The 21877-nt window shown below is 40.3% G+C and overlaps 1 protein-coding gene across 1 annotated transcript in view; it reads right to left on the minus strand.

Moving 5' to 3' along the window:
• LOC120226986 (WD repeat-containing protein 64-like) overlaps positions 1 to 21877 on the minus strand; it is a 109466-nt gene that overhangs the window by 30910 nt on the left and 56679 nt on the right. Inside the window, exons 10-16 of the mRNA XM_039225148.1 lie at positions 20035 to 20161; positions 16999 to 17147; positions 14505 to 14628; positions 11707 to 11882; positions 9920 to 10093; positions 3655 to 3785; positions 290 to 391 (exon numbers count right to left, since the gene is read on the minus strand). Of these exons, the coding sequence (XP_039081079.1) occupies positions 290 to 391; positions 3655 to 3785; positions 9920 to 10093; positions 11707 to 11882; positions 14505 to 14628; positions 16999 to 17147; positions 20035 to 20161 (983 nt within the window). The remainder of the gene's footprint in view (positions 1 to 289; positions 392 to 3654; positions 3786 to 9919; positions 10094 to 11706; positions 11883 to 14504; positions 14629 to 16998; positions 17148 to 20034; positions 20162 to 21877) is intronic.

Genomic DNA, 21877 nt, shown 5'->3' on the forward strand with positions numbered 1-21877 from the left:
TTGGCCACAAGTGTGGTCAAGTGAGCATTTTCTGCCTCTTCTACTGGTGTAGAGATTGCTGTGAGGCTGACGCGGTAAGGAAAATGAGACCCCACACAGCAAATCAGGTTCTGGGGGACCACCTACCTATAAAAGATAGTAGCAGGGAAGAAAACTTAAGCCAAGTAGCACACCCAATTTATGTCTTCTCTCAGTTGTACCATCCTTAGTGCCTGGATAGGGAGAACTCTTTTTACATCATCTACATAAGTCCCAGACAGTATTTCTTGATCAGTAAGTACCGAGTTACCTTGCACATTCAGGGGTTCGAAAGAGGAACAGTATGTCATTGATTCTAAAGCGTTTGGGATCCAAATCAGGGTCCACCTTGAAGCAATCTTCAGGTCTGTACCTGGAAGTGAAGCATACATTTACATGGTAAACATTTACAAGTTAGGCAACTTGCGTTACTTATATACCCCATGCAGAGCTCAATTCCTGCAGTGCTGATAGCACTGAACATGAAGCAAAAACCCAGAGGAGTAGAGTTGGAACTTATCTTCCTTAATAAGGCCCTGTGTAACCACATGACCAACTTAGTGTTTAAAAGTCTCTTGCGGAGCCTGAGTGGCTCAGTGGGTTGAGCGCCCAGCTTCAGCTCAGGTCATGATCTTGCGATTTGTGAGTTCAAGTCCTGTGTTGGGCTCCATGCTGGCAGCTCAGAGCCTGGAGCCTGCTTTGGAGTCTGTGTCTCCCTCTCTGTCTCTCTGCTTCTCCCTTGCTCACATTCTCTCTCTCTCTTTCTCTCTCTCTCAAATATATAAACATTAAAAACATTTTTAAAGAAAGTCTTTTAATCCAATTAGTGGGTCTAGCCTTCTACTAATAGGTCAAAGTGGGCTTATATATAACCTCCTGGAAGTTTCAGAAATTTTGAAGAATAGAATTCTATTATTTGAGTAAGTGGAGTGGCAAAGTTGAATAAAATAAGGTGACGACCCTTAGGAGCTTAGAATTGAATAGAGGAGGCAAGCAGGTAACTCGCTGATTACACTGATTACTCTGGCAGCTCCTCTCCCATTGACACAGATTTCAAAGAACCATGTATCTCTCTAGGCAGTTTCCTGGGAGCACAGTGATAGTCCTTAAGCCTAGGCTGGCTCTGCCTACTTGGCTCCTAAGGCCACACTTAAAATTCTCACTGCAAGTAGATCTTGTAGCAAAAACTGGAAATTTCTTTTAGTGGAAATTGCCTCTGCTAATTTGGACTGATGCGTGTTGGAGGAAGCTGCTCAGGAGTGAACTGAGCTCTGAAGAAGAGCCCTGGGCTTGATGACGTATGGAGCTCAAACTCTTTTAGATACTTCTGCCCTGAGGATGATCCAAACGATAAAGTGGGTTAGTAACTAGCAAGAAGAATTTCCAGTTTGGGCCCCCCAAAAGGCACAAGACTTTGAACAGGAAGAGAAAGGCTATGTCTCCTGACTGGTGAAGGGGTCTTGGGCAAGTTTGAGCAGAGGTAGAGGTGACTTCCACCATGAATGTGGAAACCACCGTCAACTTTAGAGCCTTTTGAAAGCTGGGCCCAAATTACATTAGACAGTTCTGTACTAAATTGTATGTTTTGCAAAATGCTAAAGTAATTCTAAATCATTTCTTTTGGTATGATCATCTTCTCATGGGGAGGGAACATAATGTATGTACAGCTTGTTGTACCATTACTTTCCTCTGACGGAGTGCTGGATTTGCATGCAACCCTTTGCGAAAATTCTTAGCCCTTTGACAAACAGCATCTCCTCTTCAGAATCTCCTATTCAAGGAATAGTCTCAGGGGAGCTTCCGTCTTGATGCTGTGGCAGCAGGACCACAGACTATCTGCTTTCCCTTCCTAGTGAGTCACGCACAGGCTGACACAGCATGAGAACTGCTTTAATAAGAAGGCGAAGAGCTGCACAGCGCATACTGATATGGGTGTCGAGTGACAAGTATGCAGTCATGACAAAACCCAAGGGCAAGTGAAAGGCAGGAAGAGAAGGATGACGGGAATTCTAGGGCAGGACCCAAGAGAGCACAGGCTGAGGCACAAGGGAGAAGTCTGCAGAAAGAGCTGATTCAACTAACGGTTCAAAGGAGAACAAATCCAGGATCCAAACAAGAGAGGCGTAGTTTCCCTCAAAAGTTGGTTAAAAGTCTCAGACGTAGGCTGGAAAGGGGCATGGGGTCCAGGTGGACCAGGAGTGTTTGAGGCACTGTAAATAGAGAAGCGGAGGCTTCTTCTGCATTTTCTCTTTCCTCTTCTCCTTTCTAATGCTCTTCTCCCTCTTTTATACCTCTCCCCTTCCTCTGAATGCTTAGATAGACTTGATTTTATTGTTATTCATTCATTAAGGTTCTTGACCACCTTGTACCTCAAAGTACAATATTACAAGTTTTCTTGACACAGGCTGTTTATGCTTGGCCCTTGCTTATGGCCCAATTACACAACTGGGGAGAGTTTATTATTTACAACCCACCCACAGCAAATAATCCAATGTTACATGACTTCCTTTACAGACAATGGTAAGAATATTCAGAAGTGGATAGTGGGGAGTGGGTAAAGCTTTTGGCTATGGAGCAGGGCATATCTGATTGGTTGAGATCTATTTATTTAATTGCATATGCCACTCTCTTGTTAGCAATGACCTATAATGCACTGCACACATTGCAGTGGTGAATAAAAAGAAAACCCATGTAGAACCCTTCTCATCATTTGACTTTGGTGGCTGAAAAATGGTGGTATCCCTGGGAAGACAGGAAGAGGAGCTAGATGCATGGGAGAGGGGAAGACTGGGACAAAGTTGGGCTTTAAGGGTGTTGTTGATGACCTAGATGGTCATTGCCAGATATGTGTGTTAGACTCTAGGGAGATTAGTGTTTAAAACATATATTTTAGAGGCACCTGGGTGGCTCAGTCAATTAAGTGTCCAACTTTATCTCAGGTCATGATCTTGTTGGCTCATGGGTTTAAGCCCCACGTTGGGCCCTGTGCTGACAGCTCAGAGCCTGGAGCTGCTTCAGATTCTGTGTCCCCCTCTCTCTCTGTCCTCAATCCCCATCTCTGTCTCTGTCTCTCTCTATCTCTCTCTCAAAAATAAATAAACATTAAAAAAATGGAAAAAATATATTTTAACTTTTTGTGTTGGTTACAAATGAGGACAGGATCACATATGAAAGTATGTACTAGGAGAAGAAGAGTAAAAGTCAAGGGGCTTGAGAATATGAATACTTACGTTTCCTCTTATCATATTACTCAGGGATTTGGACATGCAGAACAAATCTCATGAATGTAACTTCCAGAAAACCCTCTCTGGAGAGCATCACCACTGTTATACCATTGTTATTTATTGCTTTTAAAAAATATTGAATGTGGGGTGCCTGGTGGCTAATTTGGTTAAGCATCTGACTTCAGCTCAGGTCATGATCTCACAGTTCATGAGTTTGAGCCCTGCGTTGGGCTCTGCTGACAGCTCAGAGCCTGGAGCCTGCTATGGATTCTGTGTCTCCCTCTCTCTCTGACCTCCCCTTCTTCGCTCTCTCTCAAAAATAAATAAACATTAAAAAATTTTTAAAAAGTATTGAATGTTACTTTGGCTCTTTTTCAGTACAGCTTTTATATTGTTTAAAGATACAACTTACACTTCTTTGACAGTAGAGTTTACAAAATTCCATAAGATAATCACACCATTTAAGGTTCCTGCAGCTATCAAATTATATCCTTCAACTTGCAATAAATCAATGCAGTTCACTTCCATACTGATGTCAGGATTCTGAAGAAGGAAGCAAACAGACTCATGGACAATTGTGAACACAGTATCTAACCACAGTACAAATGTTATGTGTACACTTTGTTATTCTATCACTAAAACAAATTGCCACATTATGATTTTTTTAAATGTAGAGCATGAAATTTAGTAAAATAGATTTAATTTGCCATTAAAGTTTTTTTTTTTAACTACTTGAATTCATTAAAACAACAAAATATACTCTCCCATCTACTGGCTCCTTCCTCTCAGCCTTGACTTACTCTTCCTTGATGTACCAACCATTAGATTACCTTGCCATCCTTCTCTTCCCTTCAAACTTCTTAAAAATATTCTACATTGGCTGATTTTCCCTCCTCACCTTCCCTACATGCACTGTTTGGTTTCTGCTCCATCCTACTTTATGAAAACTTTTTATTTATCACTAAGCACTCTCTATTGCCAGTGCTGTTTGGCACACTTCAGTTGTCTTGCTTCAACTATTTGTTGGGCACCTGCTGTTAGGTCCCTGAAATACAAAGCCAAATAGAATGTCTGTGACCTGGGGAACTTTTCGTATCATGAAAGTATTAAGATAAAGTCCTGTACAATTAAAAAGTGCTTTATTGGAGGCATGCATAAGACTTTCTAGTAACATAGAAGAGTGACATCTAAATAAGAGTGTAGGTCTATTATACAGATGGCCAACAGGCACATGAAAGATGCTCAACATCACTAATCATCAGGGAAATGCAAATCAAAACCATAATGAGATATTGTCACACACCAGTTACAGTGGCTAGAATCAAAATGACAAGAAACAAAGATGGCGAAGTTGCAGAGAAAAAGGGATCCTCATGCCCTATTGATGGGAATATAAATGGTGCAGTCACTTTGGAAAATACTATGGAGGTTCCTCAAAAGGTTAAAGATTGAAATACCGTATGATCTAATAATCCCACTACTGGGTATTTACCCCCTCACACCAAATCGAAACACTAATTTGAAAAGATACATGCACCTCATATGTTTATTGAAGCATTATTTACAATATCCAAGATATGGAAGTAGCCTAAGTATCCATCAATAGACAAATGGGTAAGGAGGATGTGGTGTATAATACATATGTGTACTTATGTGCATGCATGAGTGCTTACACACACACACACACGAATATTACACAGTCATAAAAAAGGATGAAATGTTGCCACTTGCAATGACATGGGTGGAGCTAGACAGTATAATACTAAGCTAAATAAGTCAGAGAAAGACAAATACCAAATGATTTCACTCTTATGTGGAATTCAAGGAACAAAATAAACAAGTAAAGGGAAAAAAGAGAGAGAAACCAATAAGTAGATTCTTAACTATAGAGCACACAGTGCTAATCACCAGAGGTGAGGTGGGTAGAGAACGGGTGAAATAGATGGTGATTAAGGATTGCACTAGTGATGAGCACTAGGTGATGTATAGAATTGTTGAATCACCATATTGTATGCCCAAAACTAATATAACACTATATGTTAACTATACTCAAATTAAAATTAAAATAGGAGATGAGATCATGCCATTTGAGATAACATGCATGGACCTAGGGTATTAGGCTAGGTGAAATAAGTCAGACTGAGAAAGACAAGTACTATATGATTTCACTCATTAGTGGAATCTAAAAAAAATAATAATGAAACAAAAAGCAGAACTGAACCTATAAATATGAAGAACAAACTCATGGTTGTCAGAAAGGAAGAGGGTGGGAGGCTGGGCAAAATGGGTGAAGGAGAGTAGGAGACACAGGCTTCCAGTTGTGGAATGAGTAAGTCACAGCATAAGGATCCAGTGCGTGATATTGTAATAGATATAATGAGACAGGTGGCAGCTACGTTGTGGTGAAAAGAGCATCATGTACAAACCTGTCAAATCATTAAGTTGTGCACCCGAAACTAATGTAACATTATGTGTCAGCCATACTGTAACACTGTGTGTCAACCATACTCAAATTAAAAAAAAACCCAAAAAACGGTGTCTTATTCTTGTCAATCTCAATTGCTCTCGCCTTCCTAAATCTTCTTATCTCTTGACATTCTTGACACAAGACTCCTAATTTTGCTTTGCTGATAACCCTTCTTTTTCCATTTCCTACTTGGTACCCTCTTACTCTGCCAACCTGTTAAATATTAATATGCTGACGGTTTAGCTCTAGCCCAATTGCTTTTTCTTTTTTCCAACTCCTTCTGGGCAACCTCGGCATCTGTGTTTTAATAATTGTTCCAATTTCAGTCTCTACTGATTTTGTCAGTCCCCTCCCATAAGCTTTGGGGTTGTATATTTAATTACTTAGGAATGTCACAGGTATCTCAGGGACACCAGGGTGGCTCAGTTGGTTAAGTGTCTGACTTCGGCTCGGGTCGTGGTCTCGTGGTTGGTGGGTTTGAGGCCCGTGTCCAGCTAGCTCTGTGCTGACAGTGCAGAGTCTGGAGTCGGCTTCAGATTCTGCATTTCCCCATCTCTCTGCTCCTCCCCTGCTCCTGCTCTATCTCTCTCTCTCTCTCCCTCTCTCTCAAAAATAAATAAACATTAAAAAATATTTTAAAAAAAGAAATGTTACAGGTATCTCAAAATGCATAATTTCTCACCTCCTTCAAGCATGTTACTTCACTCCATTCTATAGCTCACTGGGTAGCACCCCCTCAGTCTGTCCTTCAAGTTAGAAGCTCCATACTGTCCTTGATTCCTTCGTTTCTCTCAGGACCCTCCTCTCCCAACTACATAACATTAATCACTAATTAATGAAGTCCACATTCTGCTACATTTGCCATCTACAGATTGTTTGAAATGTCTTCTCCTTCCACTACTGCCTTCCACTATCATGGCCTTATCTCCTTCAATGAAAACAGTGGACTATTGCTTGAATCTTCTGTCTGCAATCTTGTCCCATTCAAAACTGTCATCAAAGGGTGCCTGGGTGACTCAGTTGGCTAAGTGTCTGACTCTTGATTTCGGCTCAGGTCATAATCTCAGGGTTTGTAAGATTGAGCCCTGTGTTGGGCTCTGTGCTGGCAGTGCGGAGCCTGCTTGGGATTCTCTCTCTCTCCATCTCTCTCTGCACCCACTGCCCCCAATAAATAAATAAACTTATAAAAGAAAACCCAAAACTGTATCAAAGCAGAATCAAAGGTGCTACCCACAAATTTGATCATGTCATTTCTCATTTAAAGCCCTTCAATGTTTTTCTATTTCTTTTATTTACTAATTTTTTAAATGTTTTATTTATTTCTGAGAGAGACAGTGTGAGCAGGGGAGGATCAGAGAGAGAAGGAGACACAGAATCTGAAACAGGCTCCATGCTCTGAGCTGTCAGCACAGAGCCCTACATGGGGCTCGAACCCACACACCGTATCATGACCTGAGCCGAAGTCTGGTGCCCAACCAACTGAGCCACCCAGGCGCCCCAATGGTTTTCTATTTCTTATACACTATTCAAGTGCCTTAATGCCATGAGCGTGATCCAGCCCTACTAGATCCATCTCCACCTTCTCTCACTCCCTTCTTCCTTCAGCCACTGGGACACTTGGAGTTTTTCTTCACAAACCATGCAATTTCTTACCTTTGTGACATTTTTCATTTTGTCTCCTCCACTTGGCATTCACTTTTTCTTCTCAACTCCCGCTAGAAACTTCTAGATACCCTTTCTGGGCCAAGTTACAGAATAGTAATTCTTTCAGATCTATTCAGCAATTGTTTTTAGGAAACTGCTCTAACCTAACCCTCCCAGCTCTCTGCTGCGCTGCCATCGTGCAGAAGGTACCGGTACCATACTCTACGGACCTGTTAATCTTGGTACTAAGAACAATGCATGATACCTAGTAGGTGTTCAATGAACAGTGCTTCATAAATGGAAGAGTTTTACATATAAGGAATTTAAGATACAAAACAGATGAACATAAGAGAAGGGAAGCAAAAATAATATAAAAACAAGGAGGGGGCAGAACATAAGAAACGCTTAAATATAGAGAAGAAACAGAGGGTTGCTGGAGGGGGATGGGCTAAATGGGTGAGGGGCTTTAAGGAATCTATTCCTGAAGTCACTGTTGCACTGTTTGCTAACTAACTTGGATGTAAATTAAACAATAAATAAACTTAATATATATATATACATATATATGTATGTGTGTGTGTATACATACATATATATATGTATGTGTGTGTGTATACACACACACATACATAAAGAGTTTTAGAGAAAGATAATTTTCATGCACAACCCAAGTTGTTTTCCCTAAGCGACTTTTACAAACTTTCTGTCTATGGAGTAATTTCAAAATATGTTGCAGAAAAGAAGTGCTATAAATGCTAATTATGATACATACAAAACATAAGGGCTCAAAATCAGAGATAATTTACATTTTTATTATAACCATAAAGGCACTCTCATTATACTTCAATAATTTACTAGAGAAGTCTTCCTTGTTTTTTCTAAAGCAAGCATTTTTCATGACCCGTGTAATATCTTGCCAATTGCACCAGCCCTGGTTCACTGTGCATTAATCATCATTCTGTTCCTATAAGCTCCAAACGAGGAACACAGAACTGAACCGAGTATTTCCGATTGTGTGGAGTTGGAAGAAAGGGACTAGAATGACTGAGGAGGTACATTGAGTTCTTCCCGCTTAGGCACACGGTATGTGGCAATGTTATCCTGATGCAGTCTCTGTATATTTTGATTTCAGGTCCTTTAGCAACGATGAAACCTACTTATCATTTAAACTAACAATGACTGGAGTTGGAATTGCAGAACTGAACTAACATTTAAATTTGAGGAAAAATAATACAATATCTTTCCATAGTAGGATAAAATAATAGTTTCCAAATTCTTTAAAACACACTATATTATTCTCTTTTAAAATATGTTTGTTTCACTAAAGACTGTGGTAAAAATTTAAGGCTTTCTTCAATTGCTTGCTCTATAATTGGCAGTTTCTTGCATTCTTTAGCGTATGACCACTTATCCTTGGAAAAACTGGAAGGTTTAAATGGCTTGAGCTAATATTAGAGTAAGCAAATAAGATGGATAAAGTCTCAAGAAAATCAATTGATCTGAATCTTTACGGGCAGCTTCCTTATTTCTCTGTTCCTCAGCTTGAAACATCCCATGTAATATACTCCTTGGGTATGATTAAATGCCCCTGCATACTGAGTAGATATAAGCGCCTCACAAAAATACTTTCTTAGAGACTTTAAATTATCTATTTAAAAAAAAAGCAACCAGTCATTTTTGTGAATCCTGATGGAAGTATATGGCAGCATCTATGGAATCTTATTACAAAAAAATCACAGCTCATGCAATTAAGCCAGATTAGAGGAATACAGACAGAACTCCTTAAATTACACCAGAGGGTTCAATCCCCAAAATGGAGAAAATGGGAAACTATGGCACCAATTCTCCAGTAAATTCAGTAAATGAGTTGAGAGGGAAAAAGAGAAATGGAAAGAGATTTATAGATTAAAAGAGATTTAAGACAGGTATCAACTAAATGCAACAAACGGACCTTGCTTGGACCTCATAAACTGTTAAAAAAATGAAGCAATCTAGGAAATCTGTGCACTGTGTAAATATGTGATGATAATAAGGGCTTCTTAAAAATTATTTTAGAAGATTTCTTGAAAAATAATCATGACCTGCCATTTTTTTGTCATTATCATGTAGAGATACATGCTGAAATATTTAGGAATGAAATGACCCAATGTCTGGGATTTGCTTCAAAATAATTCTTTTGTGGTGGTTGCGGGAAGTGGTAGGAATAACAAGCAATATTTGGTCACGTACGCATGATTTCTGAAGCTGCATGTTTATACATAGAAGTTCAACGTATTGGGCGCCTGGGTGGCTCAGTCGGTTAAGGGTCCGACTTCGGCTCAGGTCGTGATCTAACGGTTCGTGGGTTCGAGCCCCGCGTCGGGCTCTGTGCTGACAGCTCAGAGCCTGGAGCCTGTCTTTGGATTCTGTATCTCCCTCTCTCTCTGACCCTCCCCTGCTCACGCTGTCTCTCTCTAAAAAATAAAATTAAAAAAAAAAAAAGAAGTTCCATGTTTTGCTTTCTCTACTTTTGTATGTTTATAATTTTCCAACATAAAAAGGAAAAAAATGAAGAAATGAAACTTACATTAGCACATTGAGGAAAGTTTTTCTCTATCAACTCAACATCTGGGAAAGGAATAGCCATGTTCCTTTTTTGGGGAGATGTCCTCAGATGCACAGTGTGAATCCCATTTTGTATGATAGGCATGACATTGGGCAACTCCCATATTACCATGAGGCACATATCATCTTCCTTACCCTTGAGGAGAAATACAGTGAGTATATGAAAAATTCAATTCATTCTTTTATTTTGAGCTCTCTTAAAGGTATAGAGGAAAAAAGAACATACAATGATGTACCCCTCAACCTGGCTTTATCAAGTCTTAAATCCTGTCTAGATCTCTTTAGTGTAGTTCCTGTGTCTTCTTCCTTCTGCAGAGGTAATTAGTCACCTGAATACAGTGTTAGTTATGGACGTTTTAATATTTTGACGTAAAGTTACATGTGTATTCTACATACACATATTACATATTATTGTACATATATACATGTATGTATATAATGATATTGCTTTCTATTTATAAATGTTACCCAAACTATATGAATTCTTTAACTTTCTTGCTTCACGTAACATCATATTTTTGAGATTTATACAAATTATTACATATCTTATAAAAGGTTTCTTATATTTCTTCATTCTCTCAATCCTTAATCAGCATCTGCTTAGGGCAGAGGAGGAATACAAATGTGAATAAGAGAGGTTTTCAGTCTTCATCAAGCTTAGTCTAGGGGGTTTTGGAACATGGAGAACCGGAATAATCAAAATGAACAATGCTGCAATAAAACCAAAACCAGTTTTGACGTGGGAACAGCACGAGGCTGGTTTTTTGTTTTGGTTTTTTTTTGGAATGGATATAAAAGGCTTGTTTATAATAGACATTGTCTGTTAGGAAATGCATACACGTGGTCAGTTGTACTAAGTGAAAGAAGGGAAATCCTTGTGTTGTCGTGTGGTAGAGTGTATAAGGAAGACACCCTTTCTACGGTGCTGTCTGGAGTGCTCACACAACATAGGAAGACTATTTTGCATCAGGGATGTTTTCCACTCCTTTTTTTTTTTCCAGCAGCGGGGCCATCAGTCACCTTAATTAATCAATGCTGAAATTTCATGATGGCTGCCCTAATTTAAGATTTTTTTTCTGACTTTAATTTTCAGAAGGGGAATAATAAATTCAATGAGTCCTCAAGTTCCAGGCAGAGAGATCCACTCAGTACCCAGGATAAATGCGCTAGCCTTCATTTTAAATATGAAGAAGGTATTAGCATTCTCAGGTGGTAATAGCCTGCCGCAAAAATAAATTAGCCTGCTGCAAGCCTTCCGAAATGGCCCTGAGCAGATTGCATCGTTAACCTTAAAGTAAACAAAGCAATTTTGGTGACAAACTGAAAAAGGGACTTGAGCATCCCTGAATGCGTTATGAGTTCTGAGGACGCAGAGGAATCATTGCTCCCTTACACTGAGCCTGCTGGGGGGCACTGTACCAGGGAATTATCCCCAGATGAGGTATAAACAATGTCGGAGATGGCAGCTGTGGGTCGGTTTCACCTTGATACCTGCTCCAGGGGCTCCTGACTAATCCTTCAGCAAATGCTGGCTGGGTGAGATGCTGCCGCCAATTATCTATTCTTTTTTGTTCTTCGCTGGGACTTGGGGAAGGATGCTCTTAATTGGAGCCTCCTAGGAAGACTGGTGGAGAAATGCTATCCTCAGATGACTGGTAAGAGAGGCGTGAAATGGCGATCATCCACAGGTTCCGCTGATTTCCCCAACGAGAGAACGTAGGGTACAAATATAAAACTGGGATTGCAAACCTGGATCATTTTGATCTTCCCGTTTTGCTCCAAGGCAAGGATCAAGTACTGGTGTTTTTCCTGAGCTTTCAGGAAAATCAGGCGCCTTAGCCAGTGTTCTTCTTCCTTCCAGTCTTTCCCTTCAGGCAACGTTTTCATCTCCTGCCCACTGCCAAAGTCCCAGATTTTAACTGTTCCTGAGCACACAGGAAAAACACTATGCAGATAAAAATAATTTATAGAAAGCTTGGCTTTTATCACAGACAAAGTTGATCTAGGAGTGCCTGGGTGGCTCAGCCAGTTAAGCGTCCAACTCTTGATTTTGGCTCAGGTCATGATCTCACGGTTCCTGGCATCGAGCCCTGTGTAGGATTCTGTGCCCACAGCGGGGAGTCTGCTTGGGGTTCTCTCTCTCCCACCCTCTCTGCCCCTCCCCCACTCACACATGCTTTCTCTCTCTCTCAAAATAAATAAATAAACTTTAAAAAATTGATCTAATTGAAAGCTTTCTGCCAACCATTTATCCTATGTTTATTTCCTACTGTAACGTGTGAGTCTCCTTAGCGTTACTATGCACAAAATGAACCCCTGTATGCCTTGATTTGTCACAGGCTAATAAAAATTAGCAGGACTAGGCAATGTTTTGAAATTTGTGACAGCTTTCTTTGAAACACTCAGCCTCTCCTAGCTGAGCTTTCTGTATGAAGTGGATCTTTCTGCCCTCATTGTCCCAAAGTCCTTCGGTTTGCTAAATAGCCTCCAATATCTTCCTATTTATCTAATATTGTGCCACAATAGTCAGCTGTAGTAAAATATCAGTCCAATAATGTCAATTTCCTAAGGTGCTGATATGTTCAAAGACTTTAGCTCTTACTGGGCAATAATAAGTTTAAGAGAATTCCAGCAGGTAAGAATCTATCAAGCTTTGAATTGTTTTATTGGTTACATGTGAAGGGAATGCAAAAGGGGTGCTGAGTTTCTTCTTACATCTGAAATCTTATTTTCTTTGTCATTAACTTGGGTCATTTGATTTAGGGGAGCTTGATGAAGGGGCCAGGAGGCTTGATAAACAGTGTGGATGTTGAATGCCTGTTGCTAGGTCATCACTTCCTGTAGGAATCATCTTGTGTGGGCTTTTCTTGGGGTCGCCTCAGGCTTAGAATCCAGTGGACAGCCCCCCACGGGACTGGGTACCCTCCCCTGGGGTAACCCTAATCTCACCCTGGCTCCTGCTTCTTATTCCCCAGCTCTACTCCCGCTGGACACCTGGAATGTTCTGTGTTGTTTTTCTCCCCTTATGCCAGGTTCCCTCTATCAGCAACACTCACAACTCCTACCATATGTTTACTCACTAACAACATCATTAAACACCGACTAAATTCTCCCTATATTCAGCACTGTGCGAGGAGCTGGGAATAAAAAGTGAAGAGGCATCGTTCCTGCCCTCAAGGACTTTATGATCTTGGAGGAACACAGTCATACAAACAAGTAAAAGAAGGAATGCTCCCATCCAGTCCTGGATACTTGGACCACAGTCTCATGGCCCAGATTTCCTGCTACTTTGGGACTTCAGGAGTCAAATTTAATGGATACACAGAGAACCAGGAGAGGTCCTGCTCAGCTCAGGTGGTGTGTCGATGGGAATGAGGGGGGCCTGCTGGCTTGAGCAGAGCTGCCCCAGGAGCCAGAGGATCCTGCTTCCCAAGGTGTCCAAGGCTGTTTCCGCACCTTTGACGATTACTCTGCAGAGGACAAACTGCCCATGTTTGAAGAAAGTCTCCACTCTAGCACTAACAATGAAATATGACTTACTGGCCTGAAAGTAATACTAACTTAGTCGCACCCATATAAATTGCTAATGCTTACGCCTGAAAATAGTTGTATACATTGCTCAGAGTTTCTATTTTAACTAATTTTCCTATGTACGTAGGTGTGCTTATAGAGCAGAAAGACTGTTTTCTTAAGAATTGTCCACACGCAGAGCAGTCGCACCAATTCACACTCCTGCACTTAGCATTCGTGGTTTTATTTCATGTGTATTGTTGTCTGTCACAATTTAAAAAATCAGACTTTCACATCAGCATGTACACGGATCTCCAGGCTTACAAGCAAGGATTTCTTTAGTACATATATCTCTAGAATCAATAAACCATGAGTAGCGCATACAAGTTGACCACATGGTCTAGATAAAGTAGTTCTGTTGTGTGAAGTCAGACCAAGGTGACATGATAGGTGAGGTGAATGGAGTGCTTAGTTCCAGAAGGTTCTATCCAGTGCTCAATAGATAGCATGAGGAGCAGCAAGTGACCTAATACCACCAGAGACTGACATCTGCTGCCAAGTGTGACCTGGTGTGTGTTCCTAAGGAGCTTAGACTTATAATCAAATCCAATAGAGAATTCTGGGTATTTTATAAAAAAGTTGACTGGATTTTTGTCTGACCCTCAAGTCTACTGTCAGTAAAAATATTATCAGCCAGCCATAAATCTAATGTCCATCTCTCTAATGTCCATACCCAAACTAAAAGGGCAAAAGGAGTCAACGCAACACAAATAAGTCCCACGAGGGATAGAATGAGCTATGTGTGAAGGACTTTTGTAAACCTTAAAGCAATAATATAAATGTGATGTCAGGTATTGACAAAGGATTTTGGTGCTCATTAGAGAAGAGTCTGCTGCTGCTCAGTGAGCACTCTGTCTGGCATGCTGACTCATTCCAGCCTGATTTGTGCTCTCTCCACCCCACACAACAAATGAGCTCCTAGCACAAATTCTCAGGACACTAAACCAGGGAGGCAACATTCTGGATATGAGTCTGACCGTTATGGGCTCCTGTGGCAAAAAGAAATCCACTTTCATCAATAGCTGCAGAAGTCAGTTCAACACTGAAGCCATGAGGGTCTAAAATCTGGTATATTTGGAGGCCAGTCTCGAGTTCCCATACCTGTAGGAAAGAACAAGGACAACATCAACAACAAAATAAAATTATCCATATACCCTTCAGTTATTAAAATTTTTTACAACATTCAAAAAGCCTCAAAATTGGTACTCTGCACTTCTAAACTCTTTCCCAACATTCCGCTCTGAATGTTGGTTGGATCAAACAAAGTTCTCAAAGATGCGTTGCTGTCTAGTAGTTACTGTGCTACTCTGGACCATGTCTGCTGTGCACGCAGGTGGCTGAGACAGGCAGTAACTATTCCAGGCAGCCCTGGCTGTGGAGGAAGTAGTCAATTTTGCGACTGTAAGCACGAAGCAAGATTCACAGCAAGATAGAAATGTAACAATTATGAGTATAACAGACAAAGCAGTCAAACTGGATTTATTCCCTGTTGACATTCATCCAAAATAGCCAGGGGTCACAGGACCCAGAATCTGTGGTTAACACATGGAATCTAATAGAACCCTGTGGAAGAAGCTCACTGACCTTTCCAAGAAGTGTTCTGATTAGGGACGTGGGCCTGGCTCTTAGAGACAGAGAAAGACTTCAGAGAAAGCTGTCTGTGTAATCAGGCTGGGTGTGATTGAAAAATCCAGAAGCAAGTCAAGACACGTCAGTATCACTCTTTGGAAACAAAGGAGAGGCTCTAGACCTCCAGCCTTTGGTCTAAATCTCTCCTTCTTCATGGATCTGCCGTGCTAACGTGTAAACTAGTCTGTCAGTGAGTAATAAAACAGACCCCACAGAGTGGTGGCCCTCGAGGTATTTGGGGACAGGGCAGCATAAGCAAAGGGCCAGGGATGGGAAGGTACATTGTCCCTCCAGAACAGCTGAGAGACAGGTATTGCAGCTGGAAGAAGGAGAGGGACCAAATGGAGCTCAATGGAATCTTCTGGAGGCCAGGTAACCAACCAAGGGCCATCGACTGATCTGAATGAGGACAGTCTGGCCCCAGAGCCCACAGTGTCAGCCTCTGAGTGGTCCCAAGTCTAGAGAGAGTCCTCAAGGGAGAAATGAAAGATGCTGCATGAACACGTTTCAGACATCACCCATTTCCTGGCCTGAAGTAGGATTGCTCTTCAACCAATCAATCATAATGAAAACTCACCTAGATGCATTCCTTCCCCTACTTCTCCTCTTACAGAGAAGACTTTCCCCCCTAGTTTTAGTTTTCCTCTACTTATTCTGCAGGCAATATCAGAAACAGTTGGTAATTAAGTGAACTCAGGAGATTTTGACCCGAGAAAGTCTCCAGCAGAAGAGCATAGAAGATCAATGATTGAGAAGGAACTGAAAGGGTCCCCAGAGGATGCTCTCTACTGCTCGAGCTCTCTCCTTTTGGAAGGTGTGCATGAAATGAAAGGACAACACTCTGAAGTGACCACTGCCAGCCATCACTGCCGGATGGCTTCAGTGGTTGTCGTTACAGGTGCACTCAGGATGGCTACGTACCCTGGCCTCTGGGGAACCCTTTAATGACAGGGCAGAGGAATGCAGAGAAACAGACATAGGTATCTACATCAGGAAAACCTGGGTTCATATCCTAGCTACGATGCTTACTAGTCATACGATCTGGGGCAAGTTGCTTGATTGCCATGAGTCCTAGTTTCCTCATATTTAAAATGGAAACTTTTATATGTCCACCAAGAACCAGCATGGAGATTAAATAAGCTCATAGGTTTGAGGTACTTGGTATACATCCTGGACCTATAGGAGTCACAGTAAACATTATAAATTTCTTTCCTTTCCTTCTTAACATATCTTCTTCACATAGCTCAGATTTAAAAATTATCTATCATCTATTTACCTATCTATCAATCATCTATCTATCTATCTATCTATCTATCTATCTATCTATCATCTGTCTATCTATCTATCTATCTATCTATCTATCTATCGTCTATCCTGGTTGTCTTTCCTTGATATATTTCCTTTAAAATTTCTATTCTGATAGTAAAAACTAGCTTTATATATTTAATTCAGTGTATGGCTTAATAAAAAGTCTAGATGTGCTTGGGTGGCTCATTTGGTTGAGTGTCAGACTCTTAATTTCAGCTCAGGTTGTGATCTCACAGTCGTGGAATTGAGCCCCGAGTGGGGTGTTGCACGGAGCACGAAGCCTGCTTAAGATCCTCTCCTTCCCTCTTCCCCTCCCCTGCTCATGTACACTCTCTCTTGAAAGCAAATAGCAAGCTGTCTGAGCTGGCTTAAAATACTTGTTTTCATGTGTGCGTGAATGCTTAAAAATAGCTCTACTATCGAGTCTCATTAAATGCACTACTACATTTACTTAATTACCCAAAGACTTACCTGTAAAAAGAGAAAATTCTGTTAGCTCTGACTTTTCTCTTTGAAGAGCCAATTTGTACTCACCTTGATTATGGATTCAGAACAGATAGTAAGGACTTGGTGAAAATATCCATTGTAAAGCATGACATTGATCTCTCGTTCATGAGTGTGAGGAATCTGTTTTGTATCTTGTACCATCCTCGTCAGAGGATACATGTCCATGACACTAGATCCTAGAACAGAAATAAGTATTTAACAAATACCCAATATTAGAAGTTTTGAATCACAAAGGAGTTTACCCAATCAGCCGTGTTTGGAAAGGACCAATCAGTGGGATTCGTAATATCAGTTCCTAGGATATTTAATGAGGTGAAGACACATTCTTTTTCTCTAAAACATTTTTGACAAATAAAGCCAATGTTATTCAGCAAGAGAAAAGCATTCATTGAAGGCTTCATTAATTTTCAAGTGTGGGCGATTTGGATTCGTTGATACCCTATTGTCAATGATCCCCATTTTTCTATTAATTTTATAGTCTACTATTTTCCTTTTTTAGAGAGTCTACCACATGCCTCTCCATCTGGTGTAGAGTAATCACAGTGATGGTCAGCTTTCTGCTGAAGGTAAACTTCCATTTAGTGATCGGAATTTATTGTTAGTCTTTTCCAACCAACAAATGATAAAGCACTCTGTAAACACATTCTTATTAAATGTAATGAAAGAACGGTCGCCAGCCAGTGCTTACAACATCAATATTAAATACAATTAATTTCCAAATGACCACGGGGAAGTAGATGGAGAGCAGATATTTCTTATTTGCATTTTCCTAAGGGGGCTGTTTTGGTTTTACAGGAAGACTGCAAATGGCAAATATGATCTAACTCTCGAAATCAGCCATGTAATCTGTTTCAGTGTAACGCCCAGAAATAGAAATAAGAATCTCAAAGCATTTCAAAGATCAAACAAAAAGAAACTTCTCTGTTTTATCGATGTGGAGAGTAAATTACCAAAGTTCAACCCTTTGTATTGGGTTTCTCATGACTTTGCAATCACACGTGTAGGAAAAGGTTCAGCAGGAGTTACTAAGCACTTTCATAAGGTGCTTAAATTTTAAGATAAATTCTGTTCGTGTGTAAAGAAGGACTTAAAAGGCTTTTCTGGTAATATTTCTCAGTTCAAATATCCCAATGTGGACATGTGAGAGGAATATGGTAACCAAATAACCAACACTCAGAGCTTTTTGGTCGATCATTTAACTTTATATTGTGACTAACTTTATTTATGCTAATGAACCAGTGGTTTGGGCTATGCAAACAATGCAGTTAGAGAGAAAGAATGCGGTTTCAGGAGCCAGAAACTGTGGGATTGAATCCCAGCTCTACCTTTTAACCTGTGTTTTAAAACTAGCCAATTGAACTGTTGAATATTTGGTTTGTCATTTATAAAATAGGATAAGTAATAATTCCTACCTCAGGGATGTGGTTGTACAGGTCAAATGAAGAAAGCACATGATAGCACTTTGCAAAAGAACTTTACAAAAGGTAGTCGTATTGACAGAGGAATAATAAAAACAACAACATGACAGTTAACAACAGTATATTCTACAAAACATTTCCAGAATGTGGTGCTGCTGTCCTTGGGGTTTAGGAGGTTACTACGGCAGCTTCATATGAAAGCATAAAATAGAATCTGAGAGATAAGCTTCATGTAATTCTGATGTCAAGTTGATGGTTGCAGTCCATGTAAGCAATACGCAGAACTCTATATTTTTGTAGGCTAAGTATTGTCAGGATTACATAAAACTGGGACGCAATCTTGATTTTCTCTACCTCCTCTTCCTCTTCCTTCTTTTGTCTTGATGCTTGAGTCCTTAGCTACCCTGATGATAAATGGGTTGGAAATGCTGAGCCCACTAATCAAACATGCAAGTTGGGATACCAGGAGAATATGCTTACAGTTATTGGCATGTTATTTTCAGAGGAGATAATAAAGAGGAGGAGTGCTTATACCTAGAATTAAGTTGTTTTACAAGGTAGAAAATTGCCTATCAAGTATGAAGTGCCAGTTTGGAAAAAAGACCTCAGAGTTAAAAAATAATTATATTCTCCACCGACAGAGATAGCAGCAACAATTTCCCTGCTCTAATTAATCCCACTGGAACTCAGAACAGGTGGTCAGTGGGAAAATGCTTAGGAAATGCATTCAGAGTTGGTGTTCCAGAAGGAAGAAGTACAGTTAATATCGTGTATTTTTTCTTCCAAAGCCAGAAGGCATGCATGTGAATAACATTTAACCTCAATACCTTAGCAGAATCTTTCGTGACTTTAGGAAGCATTTTTGTTTGTTTGTTTGTTTTAAGAGACAACAAGAAAAGCAAACCAATCTGTTGGTGTCAGCACTGGGTATCTGTTATTTGGTATTGTATCCTCTCTCTCCACTTCATTGTCTAGAAGCAAAGGCAGGTGGGAGGGTCGGCACCTTCTAACTAACTGTCTCAGCACCAGAATGCATAGGGGTCAAATTGCTTCACTGACCAAAGGGAGCATTGGTTCAGCATGCTGGTGCAGCCACTCCAAGAAGGATCACATTCCAGCTCCCGAGAGTCAAAACAGACCTGGCTTGCCCTCTATGTAGCAACACATCACATCTCACTTCTTGCTTAACCCAAGCCATCATCCTAGACTCAAGAACTTAGAGCACTGACCTGGTCTTTTTGAGGAAGTGCAGTCATATGTTTTATCTACCCAGCCATGGAAAGACAGGACTGGGTGGAACTGAATTAAATATCTACTGTGATTGGGGCACCTGGGTGGCTGAGTTGGTTGGATGTCCGACTTTTGATTTCAGCTCAGGTCATGATCTCGCAGTTGTAGGAGTTGGGCTGTGCACTGAGAATGGAGCCTGATTACAATTCACTCTTTCTCTTTCTCCCTCCCTCTGCCCCTCCTCCCCACTCATGTTCTCTCTCTCTCTTTCTAAAAAAGAAACCTACTGTGATGAATCACAGTTTGCACATTCCCCTTCTACTTTTGCTTTTCTTCTAGCTAGTTTTCTTCAAGTGCTAGTTAAAAAAAGGCTAAAAGCCAAGAGTTTTGGCTGCCATTCACTGGGTACACTTACCTGTAATAAGCATGCCATTATTGGAGTCATATACCATAGAATAAATCTGCATGTCTCCTGGCCCTCCCTGGCTGTCGTGGAAGACTTGTAGTAGTGAAAGAGTCTGTATATCCCACACCCTGAAAACCTGGGGAAAGAAAGAGCATAGCTTACCACGTCTGCACCCTATATTCTCCACTCAAAACTATTTAGGTGAACCGTTTTCAAAGTCTGCAGTATGCTCTTAAAATCTTGCAGCAAGTATGATATATGTGATGAGCGCACATTTGCAAAACTCCAATTTGGTTCTTGGTTCAATCATTGTTTGTTAATATCAAAGGAAAATAGCAGCAGCAATTAAAAGTTTGCTTAAAGGAACTAGACTTCTCTATCATTACAGAGAAACAGTATTTATTTTTCTTTAAGAATCTAGAAGACTGATCATGACTTACAGTTCAAATGAAGCCACCTCTCTCTCTACATTATGGATTGGAGAATAGATAGAAGACTTATATTTTAGGTGGAGGGTTTTACATTGCTCTTGTATGACTTAAGAAGATAGACCATCTTATTAAATGAGGTTTCTAAGAACTTCCCCTCCTCCTGCCCAGGGACATAAGGATTATAGAAAGCAGTAAGAGTGTGGGGAATCAGTCATTCAAGCTCTCCTTTGAGAAAGGAAAGAGAATCACATAATTACTCAAATAGAGCTCAGATTGATACAAGAGAATGGAAAGAACAAAAATGTATAAATTCAGCAAAAGTAAGGTCAAGTTTACCCTTTGTCATTTGAGATAACTGGTCTGTCTTTGTCTTATTTATTATTCTGTTTTTGTAAGCAAGTTACAGCGTGCTTGAATTTCAGAAATAAGTGTGATTTGATCAAGGTCACATTTTTCTAGCATGCATCCTTAAATACTATTTTCACTTTATAATAATTAGTATTAACCTATTCATTTGGAATATTTGTTGAGTAAATGAATAATCATTATAGAATTACATGTAAACTCTAAGTAGTTTTGTTAACAGGGAGATACTGCCTTCTTATGTGAGACACTTGTAATTGAGTTAAAGGAGTTCAAAACTTCACTGTTACAAAGGCAATTTGATTCTTTTTTTTTTTTTAAATTTTTTAACCTTTATTTATTTTTGAGACCAAGAGAGACAGAACTTGAGCAGGGGAGGGGCAGAGAGAGAGGGAGACGCAGAATCTGAAGCAGGCTCCAGGCTCTGAGCTGTCAGTACAGAGCCCGACACGGGGCTTGAACTCACCGACCATGAGATCATGACCTGAGCTGAAGTTGGCCGCTTAACCGACTGAGCTACCTAGGCGCCCCAAAGGCAATTTGATTCTTATATGTAGGAGCATAAAGTTGTCTAAGTCATGTGATTTAGGGAACATTGGTAAGGAGTTTTGCCTCTAATACATATGCTCTGTAGGCCAGTGTTACGCAGAACTTGTATAGGTAGAAGTTATTTCCTTTGTTAGAGTAAAAACGCAAATTTAGGGGGTAGCTAGAACATTGAACCTTATCAGTCTTTTGTATCATAGGTAAACAAGTATAATGAACTATTTATGAATTTAGGTTCAGAGCCCAGAATAAGAGACAAGTAGGAGAAAAACATAAAAGTGAAACCAAGGAGTGTCAAAGATATTGATCTCTATTCAAATTGTTTCTGATTGTATTGCTTTGGTTGAGATGCATTCCTGGTTGGCAGGCTTTTTACCGTATGTGTGTCTGCTCTTCATTGTGGTTGCTATAAAAGAACAAGGGAACAGGGCGGAAGAGGATTTGGATTTCAGTTCTGGCCCATCACTTAAATCCCTTGAGCCTCAGTTTTCTTGATTCTACGACAGACATAG

The sequence above is a fragment of the Hyaena hyaena genome, unplaced genomic scaffold, assembly GCF_003009895.1.
Source record: "Hyaena hyaena isolate Hyena2069 unplaced genomic scaffold, ASM300989v1 scaffold_1925, whole genome shotgun sequence".
NCBI lineage: Eukaryota > Metazoa > Chordata > Mammalia > Carnivora > Hyaenidae > Hyaena > Hyaena hyaena.